Here is a 16,985-nt window from a genome sequence, read left to right on the forward strand (position 1 = left end):
TAATTCTAAATTGTAATCTAAGTCGCCTTTTTTTCCGAAATATCTATAAATCGTACAGTTGGACGTGTAGTCAATAAGAAAATCATAATTGTAATTGTCACGTGGTGTACGCGTTGACGTCTCAAGTGAAGTGTAAACAGGAAGTTTGATTATACATTGGAATCTAGATGATTGAATACTCTACTAAGAATAGTAAACATGTAAATGGAATAACTAGAAATATTTTTTTTGTATCTTACTTCCGCTTCGAGAGAACATTATAAAATAAGGGAGATAAGCTTATATCGTGCCAATCAGTTTTTCAGTCAATAAATGTCAAACTTTGAGTTAAGTCTACTTTGTGAATTTATGATTCAATTTGGATTATAATGTGTATTAGTGCTTGATATATAGTGTGTGTGTTTGATCTCCTCATTATTTCTACTCGAGGGTTTAAATTATTTTCATTTGTAAATCACATAAAGAGGAATTTCGTTAGTCCCTCACATAAATATATTTTGTCAGCATGCTTTGTACAGATGTACACTATAACAGACCGACCACATGCGTTATAAAGACACAATTCCGTAGTTACAATAATGCACTGACAAATTCAATGATTCATTATGTTGACGTGTCGAACGGATGAGCTGAGTAGAGGTGTAAAAGGTTACCCAGCTGACAGCCTGACACGCAACGCAACCAGTATAAAGCTCGAATGGTATAATATAAATATAAATAATTTTCAACTCTTATTCTCAAACCAACTAACCGTTATTAGATCATAAATTCAATTAATCTGTCAATATTTGGAATTCCAGAATTGAGAGGGAATAATTGAAGGCTATTCGCAACCAAAGTAAAAAAAATCTTTTGAGCAATGCAGCTTTAATTCTAACATGGAAAAGTCACAGTGAAGTCACAGTTCTGTTGTTTTTTTTATATAGTACAGTCATTCGTGTCAGTTAAATTTGTTTCACATGTTTGTTTCCGATGTTCTTTCAGATTTGAAGATAACATCCTAGGCTGACAAAGACCATACATTCTGCCGGACGGTGGAGGAAATGGCAGCAGTCAGGTTTCGAACCCGGGATCATTGAGACGATTCCCCAGAGCGCATACCACCTATCACCGCATACAAAAAACTTTAAAAAACCGAAGTAATGAATAAAAAAAAATTATGGAAGTCATTATTCCATACTATAAGTCAAGTTGAGACAGTAAATAGAGAAATGTTCAGGCTTAGACTGCTATAGACATAACATGTTCAGACTTAGACTGTTATAGACACAACATGTTCAGACTTAGACTGTCATAGACATAACATGTTCAGGCTTAGACTGTCATAGACATAACATGTTCAGACTAAGACTGTTATAGACATAACATGTTCAGACTTAGACTGTCATAGACATAACATATTCAGACTTAGACTGTCATAGACATAACATGTTCAGGCTTAGACTGTAATAGACATAACATGTTCAGACTTAGAATGTAATAGACATAACATGTTCAGACTTAGACTGTAATAGACATAACATGTTCAGACTTAGACTGTAATAGATATAACATGTTCAGACTTAGACTGTAATAGACATAACATGTTCAGACTTAGACTGTAATAGACATAACATGTTCAGACTTAGACTGTAATAGACATAACATGTTCAGACTTAGACTGTAATAGATATTACATGTTGTTAGTTAGCTGAGTTTATACACCTCTCAGCTCAGTTTCAATTATGTATTGATCTACTCTAATGTTATTAACCCGCACAAGACTTCAGAACAGAAAACTAGGGACTAGTAAATGCAATTACTTGACCCTCCACATTACTGTATTAACTGACCTTTTGAGCAAGGTTTGATGGACATTCACTGACCTAATGGTCACCCTGTACTATTCCGTCCAGACACTTTCAGAAGAACTACCCACTGGTGAACGTTTAAAAAACGTTGTATGTTTGTGACCTACGGACCTGGTTTTACAAGAATACGTTGATAGTCAGTCAGTGGTCAGTGGGCCTGCCCTCCACAATCCTGATCTACCTTACTCTATTAATTGACATTTTGAAGGGCATCAATTAACTTGATGATAAACCCTCTCAAAGTATGTTAAAAAATGTTCAGCATTTAAGAAATACACAGTTACAATTCTTTCAAACTATGCTGACCTATGGACTTTCTTTTGCTAGTCTGTTAAAATACTTCGACGGCCAGTAAGTGGTCAGTGCACCTACCCTCCACAATCCTGACTGTCTCCACGCTGTACTTGCTTGAGATCTCCGTGTGGTAGATGGTGATCTTCAGCAGCAGCATCCTCCTGAGGAACACGTCCTGGACCATGGCCAGCTGGTCACTCGTGGAGGTGGTCAAAACAATGTTATCCCTGACAACACAACAAACAGCATTACTACCATGGTACAGGTGGAGAGAGTTAAAGAGGGTGGGAGGAGAAGGAAGACCTGCTATAATGAACTTCCGCCTCAGGACAGGAAGGTCTAGACCTCGCGTAGTGCCCCGGCAAGATACTTACACTGTGAGTCACACTGCAGACATAATCGTCCCTCGGCTCGTGAAGGTTAAAACACTCATACGTGGTATACAAAAAAAGTAAACTAACCTTTCAAACCTTGCGATCTATAGGGCAGATGATGTAAATATCATCTGATTCAGTGGCCCACGGTTAGCGAGGGTGTCATATGGCCGGCACAACGACCAACCAGCTTTACTTTTCCCCAATTTATGTCAGGTACCCATTAGACTCAAATGTGCCCTAAAGATACTGGAATAAAAAATCCCAGTCCTCGCCAGGTTTCGAACCCGGTACCCCATCGGTTCGGAAGCTAAGAGCTCTACCACCCAGCCACCAAGCCCCATACGCGACATGCTCCAATGTTATTAGTTTATGGGTTTGCATTTTTACCAGATCAATACATTTATGTCATCATGTGTTCACTAAGACTCAGACGACGACCTACAAAGGGGACTAATTCAGCTTATACCACCCTTCAGTACAATACAAGTCCTTTCCCTTGTTTGAGATACCAAACAAAATAAATAATTACCAATAGTTGAATAACCGATTTTTTTTTTAATTGATTCATGAGTTGTCAGGTAAAAGAAATAATCGTGCAGAATCTCAGCTTGATCCGAGACTGGGTGTGGAAGAAATAACTTTTTACTAGACAGACAAACAGACAGACATTGTGAGTTGATATAAGCTTTGTAACAAATAAAGACATCTAAGAGCTTTAAGACTAAAGGAATAGCTTACTTATAAACTGCAACATTGACGTCATCAATTGATGTGGACTGTGTCAAGTTGATCACTTGTCTGACGTCATACACCAGCTGGCCGGCCTTGTTGTTTGTAAACATGGCGTGGAGCCTTGAGGGGTGGGCCCTGAACTCCGCCCAGCCCAGGACTCGCAAAGCATGGTTGCCCTGCTGCTCCATGATGACACATAGAAAAGGGCAGCTAGACCCGTTGCTCGGATAGAAGTTGTTTTTTTTCCCTTTCAAGTATGCGAGAGGGCACCAATAAGAATGTCAATGATAAAGTACAGTTGCTGTGGGAGTCAGATACGATAAGATGGTTGTAGAGTAGATGTCCGCATGAGGTCTTAGTGGGTTCAGGGTAACTTGTTAACACTTTGATATGTCAGGAGGTTCCAGTGAGTCCAGGGTAACTTGTTCTTTGATCTGTCAGACAGATAAATAATTAACTGATTGATTTTTTGTTTATAATTGCGGCAGAATCTTGCAACAGTCCTGTCATTAAGATTTTAGGAAAGTAATATGTGTTTATGTGAGTGTGTGTGTTTGTCAGACGGGCCATTAAACGGGTGTGCGCGAGTGTGCGTGAGGTACACATTAGATGGGAGATCGTAAGATATAGCGGGCATTACTTTAAGGGGAGAAATCTCCAAGATTGACCTATCAGAGTAGTCACTCTTGTTTCTAATATCCTTGCGATGCTTTTAAAAGCAGTTAATCATGAAACGTTGTCAATTACTTAACACGTGAATTACTTAAAGTAGTGGATTACTTACAGTAGTGGATTACTTACAGTAGGGGATTACTTAAAGTAGGGGATTACTTAAAGTAGTGGATGGATTACTTAAAGTAGTGGATTACTTAAAGTAGTGGATTAATTAAAGTAGTGGATTAATTAAAGTAGGGGATTACTTAAAGTAGTGGATGGATTACTTAAAGTACTGGATTACTTAAAGTAGTGGATTACATAAAGTAGTGGATTAATTAAAGTAGTGGATTAATTAACGTAGGGGATTACTTAAAGTAGTGGATGGATTACTTAAAGTACTGGATTACTTAAAGTAGTGGATTACTTAAAGTAGTGGATTACTTAAAGTAGTGGATTAATTAAAGTAGTGGATTACTTAAAGTAGGGGGTTACTTAAAGTAGGGGATTACTTAAAGTAGTGGATGGATTACTTAAAGTAGTGGATTAATTAAAGTAGTGGATTACTTAAAGTAGGGGATTACTTAAAGTAGGGGATTACTTAAAGTAGTGGATGGATTACTTAAAGTAGTGGATTAATTAAAGTAGGGGATTACTTAAAGTAGTGGATTAATTAAAGTAGGGGATTACTTAAAGTAGTGGATTAATTAAAGTAGGGGATTAATTAAAGTAGGGGATTACTTAAAGTAGGGGATGGATTACTTAAAGTAGTGGATTAATTAAAGTAGGGGATTACTTAAAGTAGTGGATTAATTAAAGTAGGGGATTAATTAAAGTAGGGGATTAATTAAAGTAGTGGATTAATTAAAGTAGTGGATTACTTAAAGTAGGGGATTAATTAAAGTAGGGGATTACTTAAAGTAGTGGATTAATTAAAGTAGGGGATTAATTAAAGTAGGGGATTAATTAAAGTAGTGGATTACTTAAAGTAGGGGATTAATTAAAGTAGTGGATTACTTAAAGTAGTGGATTAATTAAAGTAGTGGATTACTTAAAGTAGGGGATTAATTAAAGTAGGGGATTACTTAAAGTAGTGGATTACTTAAAGTAGTGGATTACTTAAAGTAGAGGATTACTTAAAGTAGTGGATTACTTAAAGTAGTGGATTAATTAAAGTAGTGGATTACTTAAAGTAGGGGATTAATTAAAGTAGGGGATTACTTAAAGTAGGGGATTAATTAAAGTAGGGGATTAATTAAAGTAGGGGATTACTTAAAGTAGTGGATTAATTAAAGTAGTGGATTAATTAAAGTAGTGGATTAATTAAAGTAGGGGATTACTTAAAGTAGTGGATGGATTACTTAAAGTACTGGATTACTTAAAGTAGTGGATTAATTAAAGTAGGGGATTACTTAAAGTAGCGGATGGATTACTTAAAGTACTGGATTACTTAAAGTAGTGGATTAATTAAAGTAGGGGATTACTTAAAGTAGTGGATGGATTACTTAAAGTACTGGATTACTTAAAGTAGTGGATTAATTAAAGTAGGGGATTACTTAAAGTAGTGGATGGATTACTTAAAGTACTGGATTACTTAAAGTAGTGGATTACTTAAAGTAGTGGATTACTTAAAGTAGTGGATGGATTAATTAAAGTAGTGGATTAATTAAAGTAGTGGATTAATTAAAGTAGGGGATTACTTAAAGTAGTGGATGGATTACTTAAAGTAGTGGATGGATTACTTAAAGTAGTGGATTACTTAAAGTAGTGGATTACTTAAAGTACTGGATTACTTAAAGTAGTGGATTAATTAAAGTAGGGGATTACTTAAAGTAGTGGATGGATTACTTAAAGTACTGGATTACTTAAAGTAGTGGATTAATTAAAGTAGGGGATTACTTAAAGTAGTGGATGGATTACTTAAAGTACTGGATTACTTAAAGTAGTGGATTAATTAAAGTAGGGGATTACTTAAAGTAGTGGATGGATTACTTAAAGTACTGGATTACTTAAAGTAGTGGATTACTTAAAGTAGTGGATTACTTAAAGTAGTGGATGGATTAATTAAAGTAGTGGATTAATTAAAGTAGTGGATTAATTAAAGTAGGGGATTACTTAAAGTAGTGGATGGATTACTTAAAGTAGTGGATTACTTAAAGTAGTGGATTAATTAAAGTAGTGGATTAATTAAAGAAGGGAATGACTTAAAATGGTGGGTTACTTATCGAGTGGATCACTTGATGAAGTGATTTACATAAAGTAGTAGATTGTTTAAAGAAGTGGCTTAGTGGATTGCTTTGATCTTATCACAGAGAAGGGCAGGAAGTTAACTTTAAAAAGGGTGTGACCTTCCTCTTTCATAGCAGTGGTTTAGTTTCACCTATCCCTTAGTCTGTTGAATCGTTGGGGCAACACACATGATCTGTCGACCGTATTTCTCCATTCCTCTCTGCCTTAGAATCTCTTTGTATGACATTCTGTTGTCTGAATTAATTTACACTTTGTCTTGACAGAACGCCAAATGAGACCCTGTAAATAATATTGATGCAGTGTCTTGTTCTGTTAGTATATCAGTCGATGAAGGCGTTGTACCAGTAAATTAAAGGGGAAAGACTCTTATGTTTTCTTTCTAATTCATCGCAATTATTGTTACAATCTATACGATAAATAAAAAAGGTTTCGAACAAAGTTTTCTCCCCTCATGGGCTACAGGAAGACTGGGGACTGTCAAACATAAACCCTAGATGGACTTGTTCCTCTTTCAGACGATGCGGTTAAGGTCATCTGTTACTTTGGTCAGCGGTTAACGAGCAGAGTGTCATTTGGCCAGCACAATAACCAACCGCCTTTACCTTTCCCCCAACTTAAGTCAGGTACTCATTAGAATTGTGTGGACTCAGGGGCGCCTTAAAATATCCTGAAGTTCAAAATCCAACTCTTCACGAGATTCGAACCCAGGTCCCCAGGTTTGGAAGCCAAGCGCACCCCTTGATGGACTTCATGGAACTAGAAGTAAAGAACAAAAGAGAAACACTTTCTTTGTCAATGTCCGAGATTTGCTTCTTTCTCTTCCTGTCACTCTGTCTTTTTACTTTCTTTCTCTCTATCCTTACTCATTCCCTCTTCTCTAGCTCTATCCTTACGCATTCCCTCTTCTCTAGCTCTATCCTTAACTTTCTCGCTTTCCTCTCTCACTCTGTCATCTTTTCTCTCTTTTACGCTATCTTCTCTCTCTCTCTCTCTCTCTCTCTCTCTCTCTCTCTCTCTCTCTCATTCTCTCCTCCTTTCTGTCTCATTCAGCATCCGTAATAAAATTTCTACTTCATGAAACGAAAGAATATATTTGTAAATAATTTACTCTCACATAATAGCGAAGCTTAAAATAAAATTTCGGTCTGACCGCAACCTAAACAAACCAAGATCAACCAACCAAACACAACTAACCAAACACATCTAACTGTAATTTCAATTGCATATACAAATCATTTCCACAACAATCAGGAATAGACAAGAATCGAAAACATGACTCACATGAGTCACATCTCTCTCACTCATGCACGAAATTTAAGGATGCCAAAAGATTAGCTATATATAAGATTATGAAAAAATGTTTCCATGAACAGTTTGAGTTAGATTAACAGGCCTCTGGTAACAGAAAACGGTTAACAAAATATTAAAAGTAAACAAAATTGAAATTATGCCATCAGGTGAATGCACACCATTTTTAGCAATTAAGGAAATAATGTTATAATTTCCTACATATTTATAACAAAAAAAAAAATTAAACATAAAAATAACTTCCGTGTATTTCTCCAGGGGCACACAACTAGCCGACAGGGGAGGCTATTTGTGAATAGAGTTCCCTATTAGATTCCAATTATGAACAAAAATGCACATTTTCTATTTTTTGCAATCATCGTCTTTTTTTTCCTTCTTCAATATTTTAGAAAAAAAAAAAAGAAGAAGAAAATGAAATATTGAAACACAATATTTTGTATTTAACCCTTTCGCAACCAAAAACCTAGATTTGAAGTGTAGTTGTTTAGAAAGCTGATATCAACTCACTCTATTTGTCTATCTCTGTTTGTCTGGTAAAAGTTTGTACACGATATTTCTCTAATACACAATCTCCGATGAAGTTGAAATTTTGCACTATTATTTCTTGTACTTGAAAGCAAGAATCAAGAAGGTTAACCGATTAGTTAATTAACTATTGGTAATTAATTATATTATTTGGTCTAACAAGGGAAAAAATCATACTTGACAGATGTGGTGGTATAAGTTGAATTAGTCCACTTTGTACTTTGTGTAGAGAATTACGTCTCATTTAAAAGCTTGAAACTAGTGAAGATTAACTATTAAACCTTCTATTTTCATAAGCACTTCGTTGGCACAGTGATTAATGTGTTGCTTTAAAGAGATTTTAGCCTTCGAGTTCGAATTGAAGTCGTACAACTTTTTTTTTATAAATATATTTAAAAAGCGATCACGCTAACTTTACTTACATGTGTGCAGACGTAGAGTGTAGACCCCAAGACCTGCTTTATATTCTTTGCAGCTTTTACTTTTTTGACGTTTCATGTATAGATTTATTTCTAGGAGCCAATTCATCCAGAATTTTCTAGAAGCTCTCTCATGCAGAGACTCATAGGAGCCTATTCATCCAGAGTCTCATTGGAGCCAATTCATTCAGAGTTTTCTAGGAGTCAATTTATCCAGGGTCTGCTTGGTAGGAGCCCAGGAGCTCAGATCCAGAGTATCATAGGAGCCAAATTCATCATAGTCTCATAGAAGTTCATCCAGAGTTTTCTAGGAGACAATTCATCTTGAGTTTCTTTGAAGCTAATACCCAGGGTTTCCTCAGAGCTTCTTGAATTTTCTAGAAGTTAATTTTCTCAGAGCTAATCATCGTGTTGGAGGTGCGGTGGCTGAGAGGTAAAGTGCTTGGCTTCCGAACCGGAGACCGGGGTTCGAATCCCGGTGAAGACTGGGATTTTTTATTTCGGGATCTTTGGGCGCCTCTGAGTCCACCCAGCTCTAATGAGTACCTAATGGGGAAAAGTAAAGGTCGTTGTGCTGGCCACATAACACCCTAGTTAACCGGAGGCCAAGCAAAAAAAAACAACATAAACAAGCAAAACAAAAGATAAATAAATTTTTAAAAAAACTGCACATTTTCAGCCATTTATCTCAATACTATAATAGCTATTGCTCTTTTCTATGTTTAATTTAATTTAATAATGCACGTTTAATTTATTACCGCTTGTTAATTAATTAAATTAAATTAAATCTTTTGATTGATTCATGTCTTTTTTTAAAAGGACAATGACTTATTGACCCACGTTTCAACTTGTTCGGAGAATGGGAAGTGGGAGAACTAACTCCAGAGAGACAGTGGGAGAACTAACTCCAGAGAGACAGTGGGAGAACTAACTCCAGAGAGACAGTGGGAGAACTAAGTCCAGAGAGACAGTGGGAGAACTAACTCCAGAGAGATAGTGGGAGAACTAACTCCAGAGAGACAGTGGGAGAACTAACTCCAGAGAGATAGTAGGAGAACTAACTCCAGAGAGACAGTGGGAGAACTAACTCCAGAGAGACAGTGGGAGAACTAAGTCCAGAGAGACAGTCGGAGTTGATATAAGCTTTGTGATAGTGAGACGCCAAAGACAAGAAACACAGTTCCATTCTGCATTCTACTTCTTAATGTAATGTGTTGCGCTAGTGTGTGTGTGTGTGTGTGTGTGTGTGTGTGTGTGTGTGTGATATGTTGTGCACTATGTCGTATGTTGTGCACTATGTCGTATGTTGTGCACTATGTCATATGTGGTGCACTATGTCATATGTGGTGCACTATGTCATATGTTGTGTACTATGTCAAGTTTTTCTCCTTATACTTTATGTTCAGAATTCAAAAATGAAACAAAAAAAATTTGCTACGGTAAACATTCTTTTTTTTTTTTCTGATTTAGTTATTTCAGACATTCAACAGTTTTAGACACACACACACAAAACAACAACACAAAAATGAAGCCACACAAACAACTGCGCCGTCGCTCCATTCAATCCTTCTATTTATCAGCCTGGTATCACTGTTTCTCCAGGCACTTCGCCCACTCAGACCCAGAGATTAATAATGCACAAGTCTCTAGGACCACTATGTAGCTACTCCAGACAGGAATGACCATTAACCTTTCACGTGGAGATTTCCAAACTCTTAAACCCGAAATCTCTCTGACAGCAGAAATATTCCAAGGCATTAAACCAAGTTGTTAAAGATTAATTCGTTTTCTCTTCCTGCTCTTTTCTTTTCTTCTTTCTCTCTTCTTTCTCTCTTCTTTCTCCCTCTTTTTGTTTTCATCTTCTTTTAGCAACTCCATTTTATTCGTTTTTCCATTTCTAGTTTTTAGTTTGCTAAACAATTTCTTTCATTGGATAATTATTTAATGAAAAGAAGAGAAAAGGGAAATGAAAAAAAAAGAGCGAGTCAGAAGGGATTTAAATCTTTTTAAGGACTTGATTCTGATTGATAGAATCAAAGAGATATATGTCAGTGAGGTCGTTAAGTAGTCGGGTTATTCTTTTGAGCTGGAGTCGAGAAAATAATTTTCGAAGATGCCAGTGCCAGTTCAGACGTCAATGTTTAATTTCGGTAATGTCTAGGATTAGTTATTCTCGAAGCGTATAACCTGACGGTACGTGAGGTTTTGGCGCAGCCTTTTTGGCGCGATGATAATTCTGATGACAACTTCTGAAACATTTTTTTATAAACTCCTCTCAAGGAATTTTTTTTCTTCTAATTTTGACTATTTCATGAAGCCATATTGCAAACTATGGACGGCTACATAATCGCGTGGTATTTGATTGGGATATATCGCCTAGATATCGCCTAGATCAGTGGTTCTCACTCCCCAAGGGATCAGTGAGAAGACCGTAAGGGTCCGCAGAAATTTAAAAATTCTGTATAAATAACTTCTTCGCTAAAAGCCAGTTTATCCGATCGGATAACTTTAACTCTTTCTCTCCTAAATGACGATACCAACGTTGATTTGACCACATCGAATTATATTTTGGTTTCATAAACATTAATTTATGTTCTTTAAAAGAAGCACGCATTCCCATTTAATCCCATACCAATATATATATATATATATATATATATATATATATATATATATATATATATTTACAAAGTTATTGTGAAGTTTAATCATGACATTGAACTGAACTACAAATGATCATTCGGATCATGAAAATAATTACGAGAGAAAGAGTTGATAATAATCCACTTGACCTTCACTGCTGTTTTATATGTCTATTCTTTGGCGAACTCATTTTTAGCGGCCCCCGTAAGGGGAAAAAGCCGCTATTAGGTTTGTGCTAAATGTCCGTCTGTCCGTCTGTCCGTCTGTCCGTCTGTCCGTCTGTCCGTCTGTCACACTCAGATCTCGAAAACTAGAAGAGATATGAAAAATATTATTTCATCATTAAATCCGGCTTGAAAAGTTTAGGTGCAACGGCTACTTTTGGTTTTCTAAAAGCAAACGTTTAATTTATAAAATTAATTATGCAAGCGATTTTTTCATAAAAATACACCAATTCTAAAACAATTACGTAAATGTAAGGGAGGCAATGTTACAATATGCTAACAAAGATGGACAATTTTTGTGTATTTTCAGTATCACTAAGTCAAATATATTTTTAAAATGTACAGGAAATGTTTACAACAAATACAAATAATAGTTAAAGACGTTTTTTCTGGTCAACTAGCTGCTAAAATTAAAAGAAAACATTTCTGTTTGTTTATAAAGGCTAATAATGCACTTTGTATGTAAATATCACGCACATTTTTTTAAATGGACTTTTTATGCAGCGATTTTCGTGCAGTAGCGTAACGTCGCAACATGATCAGGTGCTAAACCAATTCCTTAAACTTTTTTTAAAAATCAGATTTTATTTATTTTTTGTTTAGTGCCCCCATCCGAATAAAAGAAGCTTATTTTTGTGCGTTTTGTCTGTTGGTCGGTCTGTCCGTCACGATTAGATTTAAAAAACTAGAACTCTAAAAGCTATTGAAAATCTGATTTACCCTTTAATGTTCCTCCCATAACATCTCAATAGTTTTAAGTATCTAAAATTGATTGTTCCGGATTTTTTTGTGCAAAACTAATCAACGCCAACAAATGTTTATTTGCTCTTCTAACTTATATTACATTCAATTTCCATGCTTAAACGTTGCAAAAACACATTATCAATAATATGTTGTTCCGTTTTTTATGTAAATAGCATATTAATGCTAAATCATAATCTCTATACTGACTTATATTTCATTAAGTGTAAAAATGTTCCGGATATTGTTTTATAGAACATGAATTATGCCTAATGATTGTTTGAAATCGCATAAGGCTTTTAAAAAAAGTAATTTACTTGAATTGATTACTGAAAATTACTTTTTAGACATTTAATTTTCTTGTAAAACAAACATAACATAGAAGTTTTGTAATCGATAAAGAAAGTTCCGGATTTTGTTTCTTACAAATCGTCGCCAGAAATTTCCGAATTTATTTAAAAATCTACTAACGCCAAATAATTGTTTGAACTCCCTCTTCTAATTAATAAACAAATAATCTTCTCATTTACGAAATAATGTTTTTACGGATTTTTATGAAAAATATTTTAACTCACTACTCTCTTACAGTACATTTAACTTTCTACCTAAAACACTAAAAAATCTAATTATCATTAATATTATGTTCCGATTTTTAAGGAAAACAGAATCCAAACACCAAAGTAAGGTATGAAAATCTCTCCACGTGGCTGTAGTACATCTAATTTTTATACGAGACCATCCAAAAAATTTAATTAACGGTATTACATTTATCTGAAATTCTCTTTTTCTTTTACTATTTATACAAACATCCGGAACAATCTATTATATAAACTTTTCAATTGTGTTCATACCTAAAAATTATTGCGATGTTTTGAAACGTAAAATAAAGGTTAATCAATTTTTAATAACTTTTAGTTGTTGTTTTTTATATCAAGATAACGGACAGACCGACTGACAGACAAAACGCAAAAACAATGTGGCTTTGATCCTTTTTAAATAATATCTATTAGAACTCAGTGCACCAATGTCTATGAACCCTCGTTAAATATCTCGTGTAAATAAAGACATTTTTTTTATGGTACCGGTACTAGCCTATTGTGAGGTAATCGAATTTTTTTTCTTTGACGTCATATGAATGGACTCTTTAAATGTAATGTTAAAAGAACGCACTCGGTGCACCAATGTCTATTAACCCTCGACAAAATTGCTTGTATTAATGAAAACATATTTTAGTCTAACTAAGCCGTGTGACGTAGTGTTTTTTTTTCCTTTGACGTCACATGGAATGAAATCTTTAAATGAAATGCTAAAAGAACGCACTCGGTGCACCAATGTCTATGAACACTCGAGAAATGGCTCGTGTTGATAAAGGTGATTTTTAGTCTAGCTAGGCCTTGTGACGTAGTGTTTTTTTTTCCTTTGACGTCATATGGAATGAATTCTTTAAATGAAATGCTAAAAGAACGCACTCGGTGCACCAATGTCTATGAACACTCGATAAAAGGCTCGTAATGATGAAGGCGATTTTTATTCTAGCTAGGCCGTGTGACGTAGTGTTTTTTTTTTCCCTCTGACGTTATATGGAATTAATTCTTCAAATGAAATGAAAAAAGAACTCGGTATAGTAATGTTTATTAAGCCTCGTTATGTGACTCGCGTTTAAAAAAGGAATGATATCTTGATTTAGATCTAATCTAGATTTTTTAAACTAGATCTAGATTTTTATTACAGTATATCTAGATCTGGATTTATATTCTAATTAAAATTATTTTAGAGTCTAGATCTAGAATTTCTAGATCTAGTTTAGACTAAAATAGACTAGATTAAGATGTAGAATTTCAATTTCTAAACTTAAAGTGTAAAAAAAATGTGTAGATTTTCATTTCCAAACGTTTTGATCAATATTGTAATGTTTTAATATACTAAAACTAATCTACTATTTTTTTTATTAAATTTAAATTTAAATTTACGGCAAATGAATCTTTGAAACATTATTACTTTTGACCATCGGATGGCTGCCTGGTCGTGCGGTTTGCGCGCTGGACTGTCGTTCAGATTTATGGATGGCCCAGGGTTCAAACCCTGCCCGCTCCCATCCCCCGTCGTCCTGCGGGAGGTTTGGACTAGGAAGTAATTATCTTCAACTCTGAAGGAACATCCGAAACGTGTAAAACATTTTACATCAAAATTAAATCACCTCTTGAATATTATTTGCGAATATGCAGATCCGACAGGGATCCGACTTCGACGGGGGCCGCCTCTGAGTTTGTGTAACACAAACTCTCTTTGTAATCTTGTTAAACTTTGCATTTATGTAGCTATTTTTTTACTTAGGGTCCGTGGGCATGTTTTGACTACGTAAAGAGGTCCCCGGGTCAAAAAAGTTTGAGAACCTCTGTCCTAGATGGTCCCAGGTTCGAACCCTGTCCGCCGCAGTTCTTAGCCTTCCTGTCCTGCTTCGCAGCCTGAGTTGGATCTCCAATAGGGTTCAGCTCCACTTGTAGTGCCTTTGGTAAAAGTTTGTCGTGGCCTCCGTGTATCAGGCCTCAGTCCAACTCCTGGCCTTCACGTGTGGCTCAGGTATTGAGTCCGACTGAATGTTCTCATTAACATGAGGAGCAAAGGCGAGTAAGTGGCGCCGAAATCAATAAGCTTCGGTCATGAGGGGCTCGTTAGCCATGGCTGGCTACCCACCTAGGAGAAGGAAAACTCTGAATTCAAACCTCTGTTGCCTTGCAGCTATTCCCAATCATGGAAAAGGCTTCGGGAGTCAACCCTGAGGAAAAATCAGGAGCTGATGACCTTTAAGCAGTTTGCAGCACCCAGTGCTACACCCTGGCAGAACCTGCGACGCCGCTGACCCCAAACTGTATCGGCAATTGCCGTTCCTTTGGATAGATCAGCTACGTAAAGATGGGGAAACGGATGTGTAGACGACATCGTTCCGACCTCAGCTAACGCCCAGGCATTCATCTCCATGAGATGATCCATAGTCGCTTTGCAACTGAAGAAGGCCATGTTATCCTTTAATCAAATTTAATCATGTATATGTTTTGGTTTAAGCTACAAATCTCATTCATTGCAAATTCTCCAGTAAGGAAGAAAAACTACTCATTGCATGTTTTTCTATGTCTCGTACATAATAAATTGTTGAGAACCCTTTTGTTTTTTTTTTGAAAGGTAGATGATGATTTTTATGCAAATTTATAGAACTGCAGAAACACATTTTAAAAGCGCTTCTGTTCAATGCTAAAAAAAAACAAAAACAAATGAATGGAATTTAGACTGTCACTTTATGAGTTTAAACTTCTTTCAAAACAAATGTGCAACTAAATAGCTGTATTAAAGGAGTTTGGATACGAACGTTACCTGCTACACATTCTTTTCATGTAGTTGGCAACATAGAAGTTCAATTTAGCGACCTTGACATTGTTTAGTGTTTTGGTGAAGATCATCAACAAAGAGAAAATGACAAGTCTGCTAGAATTTCCTTCATGAACAGTTGTTTGTATGTTTCAGTTTGTTTGGTTTGTCAATAGAAGTCTGTTTCTCAATTCAAGATCTGCGACTGTTTCTTGACTGGGCTTAATGCTAACGTTGAACGAGCGTTTTTATGGATGAACGCCCACTGGACAGAAAAGAAAGCTAGACTGTCCATCGGATGAGAGACAGGTATTCTTCTAATAAAGCACAATCGGACATACATGTCTTGCGTGTACATCCACATGCAGGTTTTGTTTGTTCAATGTTGAATATACAACCAAATTTGTGTTCAGAGTTTAGATTTTTTTTCCCCACTTTATTGTCCAAAGGATACATTGCAAAAAAAAAACAACAACGAATTTTATGGTATCACAACAACAAATGTAAAAACTTTGTTCAGATATTGTTCAAAGTTCTTGCTTTCATTTTCTTGTCCCTTTTCCTGCCCTAGACGCATGACAGTCCGCATACAACCCACATGGGCTTACATCTCGCACGAAATGCATGGTCTCAGAAGTTTTGAAGGTCAATGTCTTTATTTTCTAGTAAAGTCCAACAGTTCTTGGACACATACACACACAGAAGTTTTTATAGATGGTGTGTTGTCAGAACTCAGTCATTTTGAAAATGTGGGCGAGGCTCGTGTAAACAGGTCATTGTAGTCGCAGATATAGGAGCATTAGCGAGTGGTCAAAAAATCAGTTTTCCATGTTCATTGCAAGGTCGAAGATCCAAAATTATTCCTAGTTGAAGATTTTGTTGGATCGTTTACCAGCTGACAGATCAGCCTGAAGTCCTAATGATCTGATGTTTTAATGTCCAACACCCAAAGCTGGGCTAATCAACAATGTTCCTGGACATCACGTTGCGGAACTCTACAAGTGGACAGACCGGTACGATTTCCAGATGTTAACTTATCGTCAACCCAAGACTGAGGCCAAACAGCATTGCAGTGAGCTCATGAGGACTATATATAATCTAAGATTGATTATTCTTTACAAATTGTCTGGTCTGGCGATAATTTTTTTCCCCAATGAAGTCCCGGGACAACTAATCTCCTCCAGTTGACACCGAGAGGTCCTGGAGTTCTGTTAGAATCACGACGGACGGAAAAGATACAAAATAGTAGATGTGAGTAATTTTTATATATGATTTTTTTCCAAATAGTCCCCAGTACAAATAAAGCTCCACGAGCCACTCCAACCTACTTTGCTATGTAACACCTCCAATGGGTCAAACCCCTACTTTACAAAATTACAATAATAATTTGTTGTTTAACATGTCTTATAGATCAATTTATTTATATATTTATTAACACTATAACTATAACATATAACTGTAAAATCAGTATTGAGAGGCTTTACTACATTAGAAAAAAAGTGTTGCAAGTCTTACTTACATCGGAAAGAATATTGATGTAAAATAGGTTAAAAACTTGATTTTAAAATATGCGCAGGCTTTGTTCTCTTGAATGATGAACATCTA

The 16,985-nt window shown here is 35.8% G+C and overlaps 1 protein-coding gene across 4 annotated transcripts in view; it reads right to left on the reverse strand.

Annotated features, from left to right (window-relative positions):
* LOC106073929 (uncharacterized) overlaps positions 1-16,985 on the reverse strand; it is a 118,101-nt gene that overhangs the window by 12,796 nt on the left and 88,320 nt on the right. For all 4 annotated transcript variants that reach the window (XM_056011038.1, XM_056011037.1, XM_056011036.1 and 1 more), the window contains 2 exons: positions 3,260-3,687; positions 2,223-2,371 (listed from right to left, as the gene is read on the reverse strand). In XM_056011038.1, the coding sequence (XP_055867013.1) occupies positions 2,223-2,371; positions 3,260-3,441 (331 nt within the window). In that variant the 5' untranslated portion in view covers positions 3,442-3,687. The remainder of the gene's footprint in view (positions 1-2,222; positions 2,372-3,259; positions 3,688-16,985) is intronic.

The sequence above is a fragment of the Biomphalaria glabrata genome, chromosome 14, assembly GCF_947242115.1.
Source record: "Biomphalaria glabrata chromosome 14, xgBioGlab47.1, whole genome shotgun sequence".
NCBI classification, from domain to species: domain Eukaryota; kingdom Metazoa; phylum Mollusca; class Gastropoda; family Planorbidae; genus Biomphalaria; species Biomphalaria glabrata.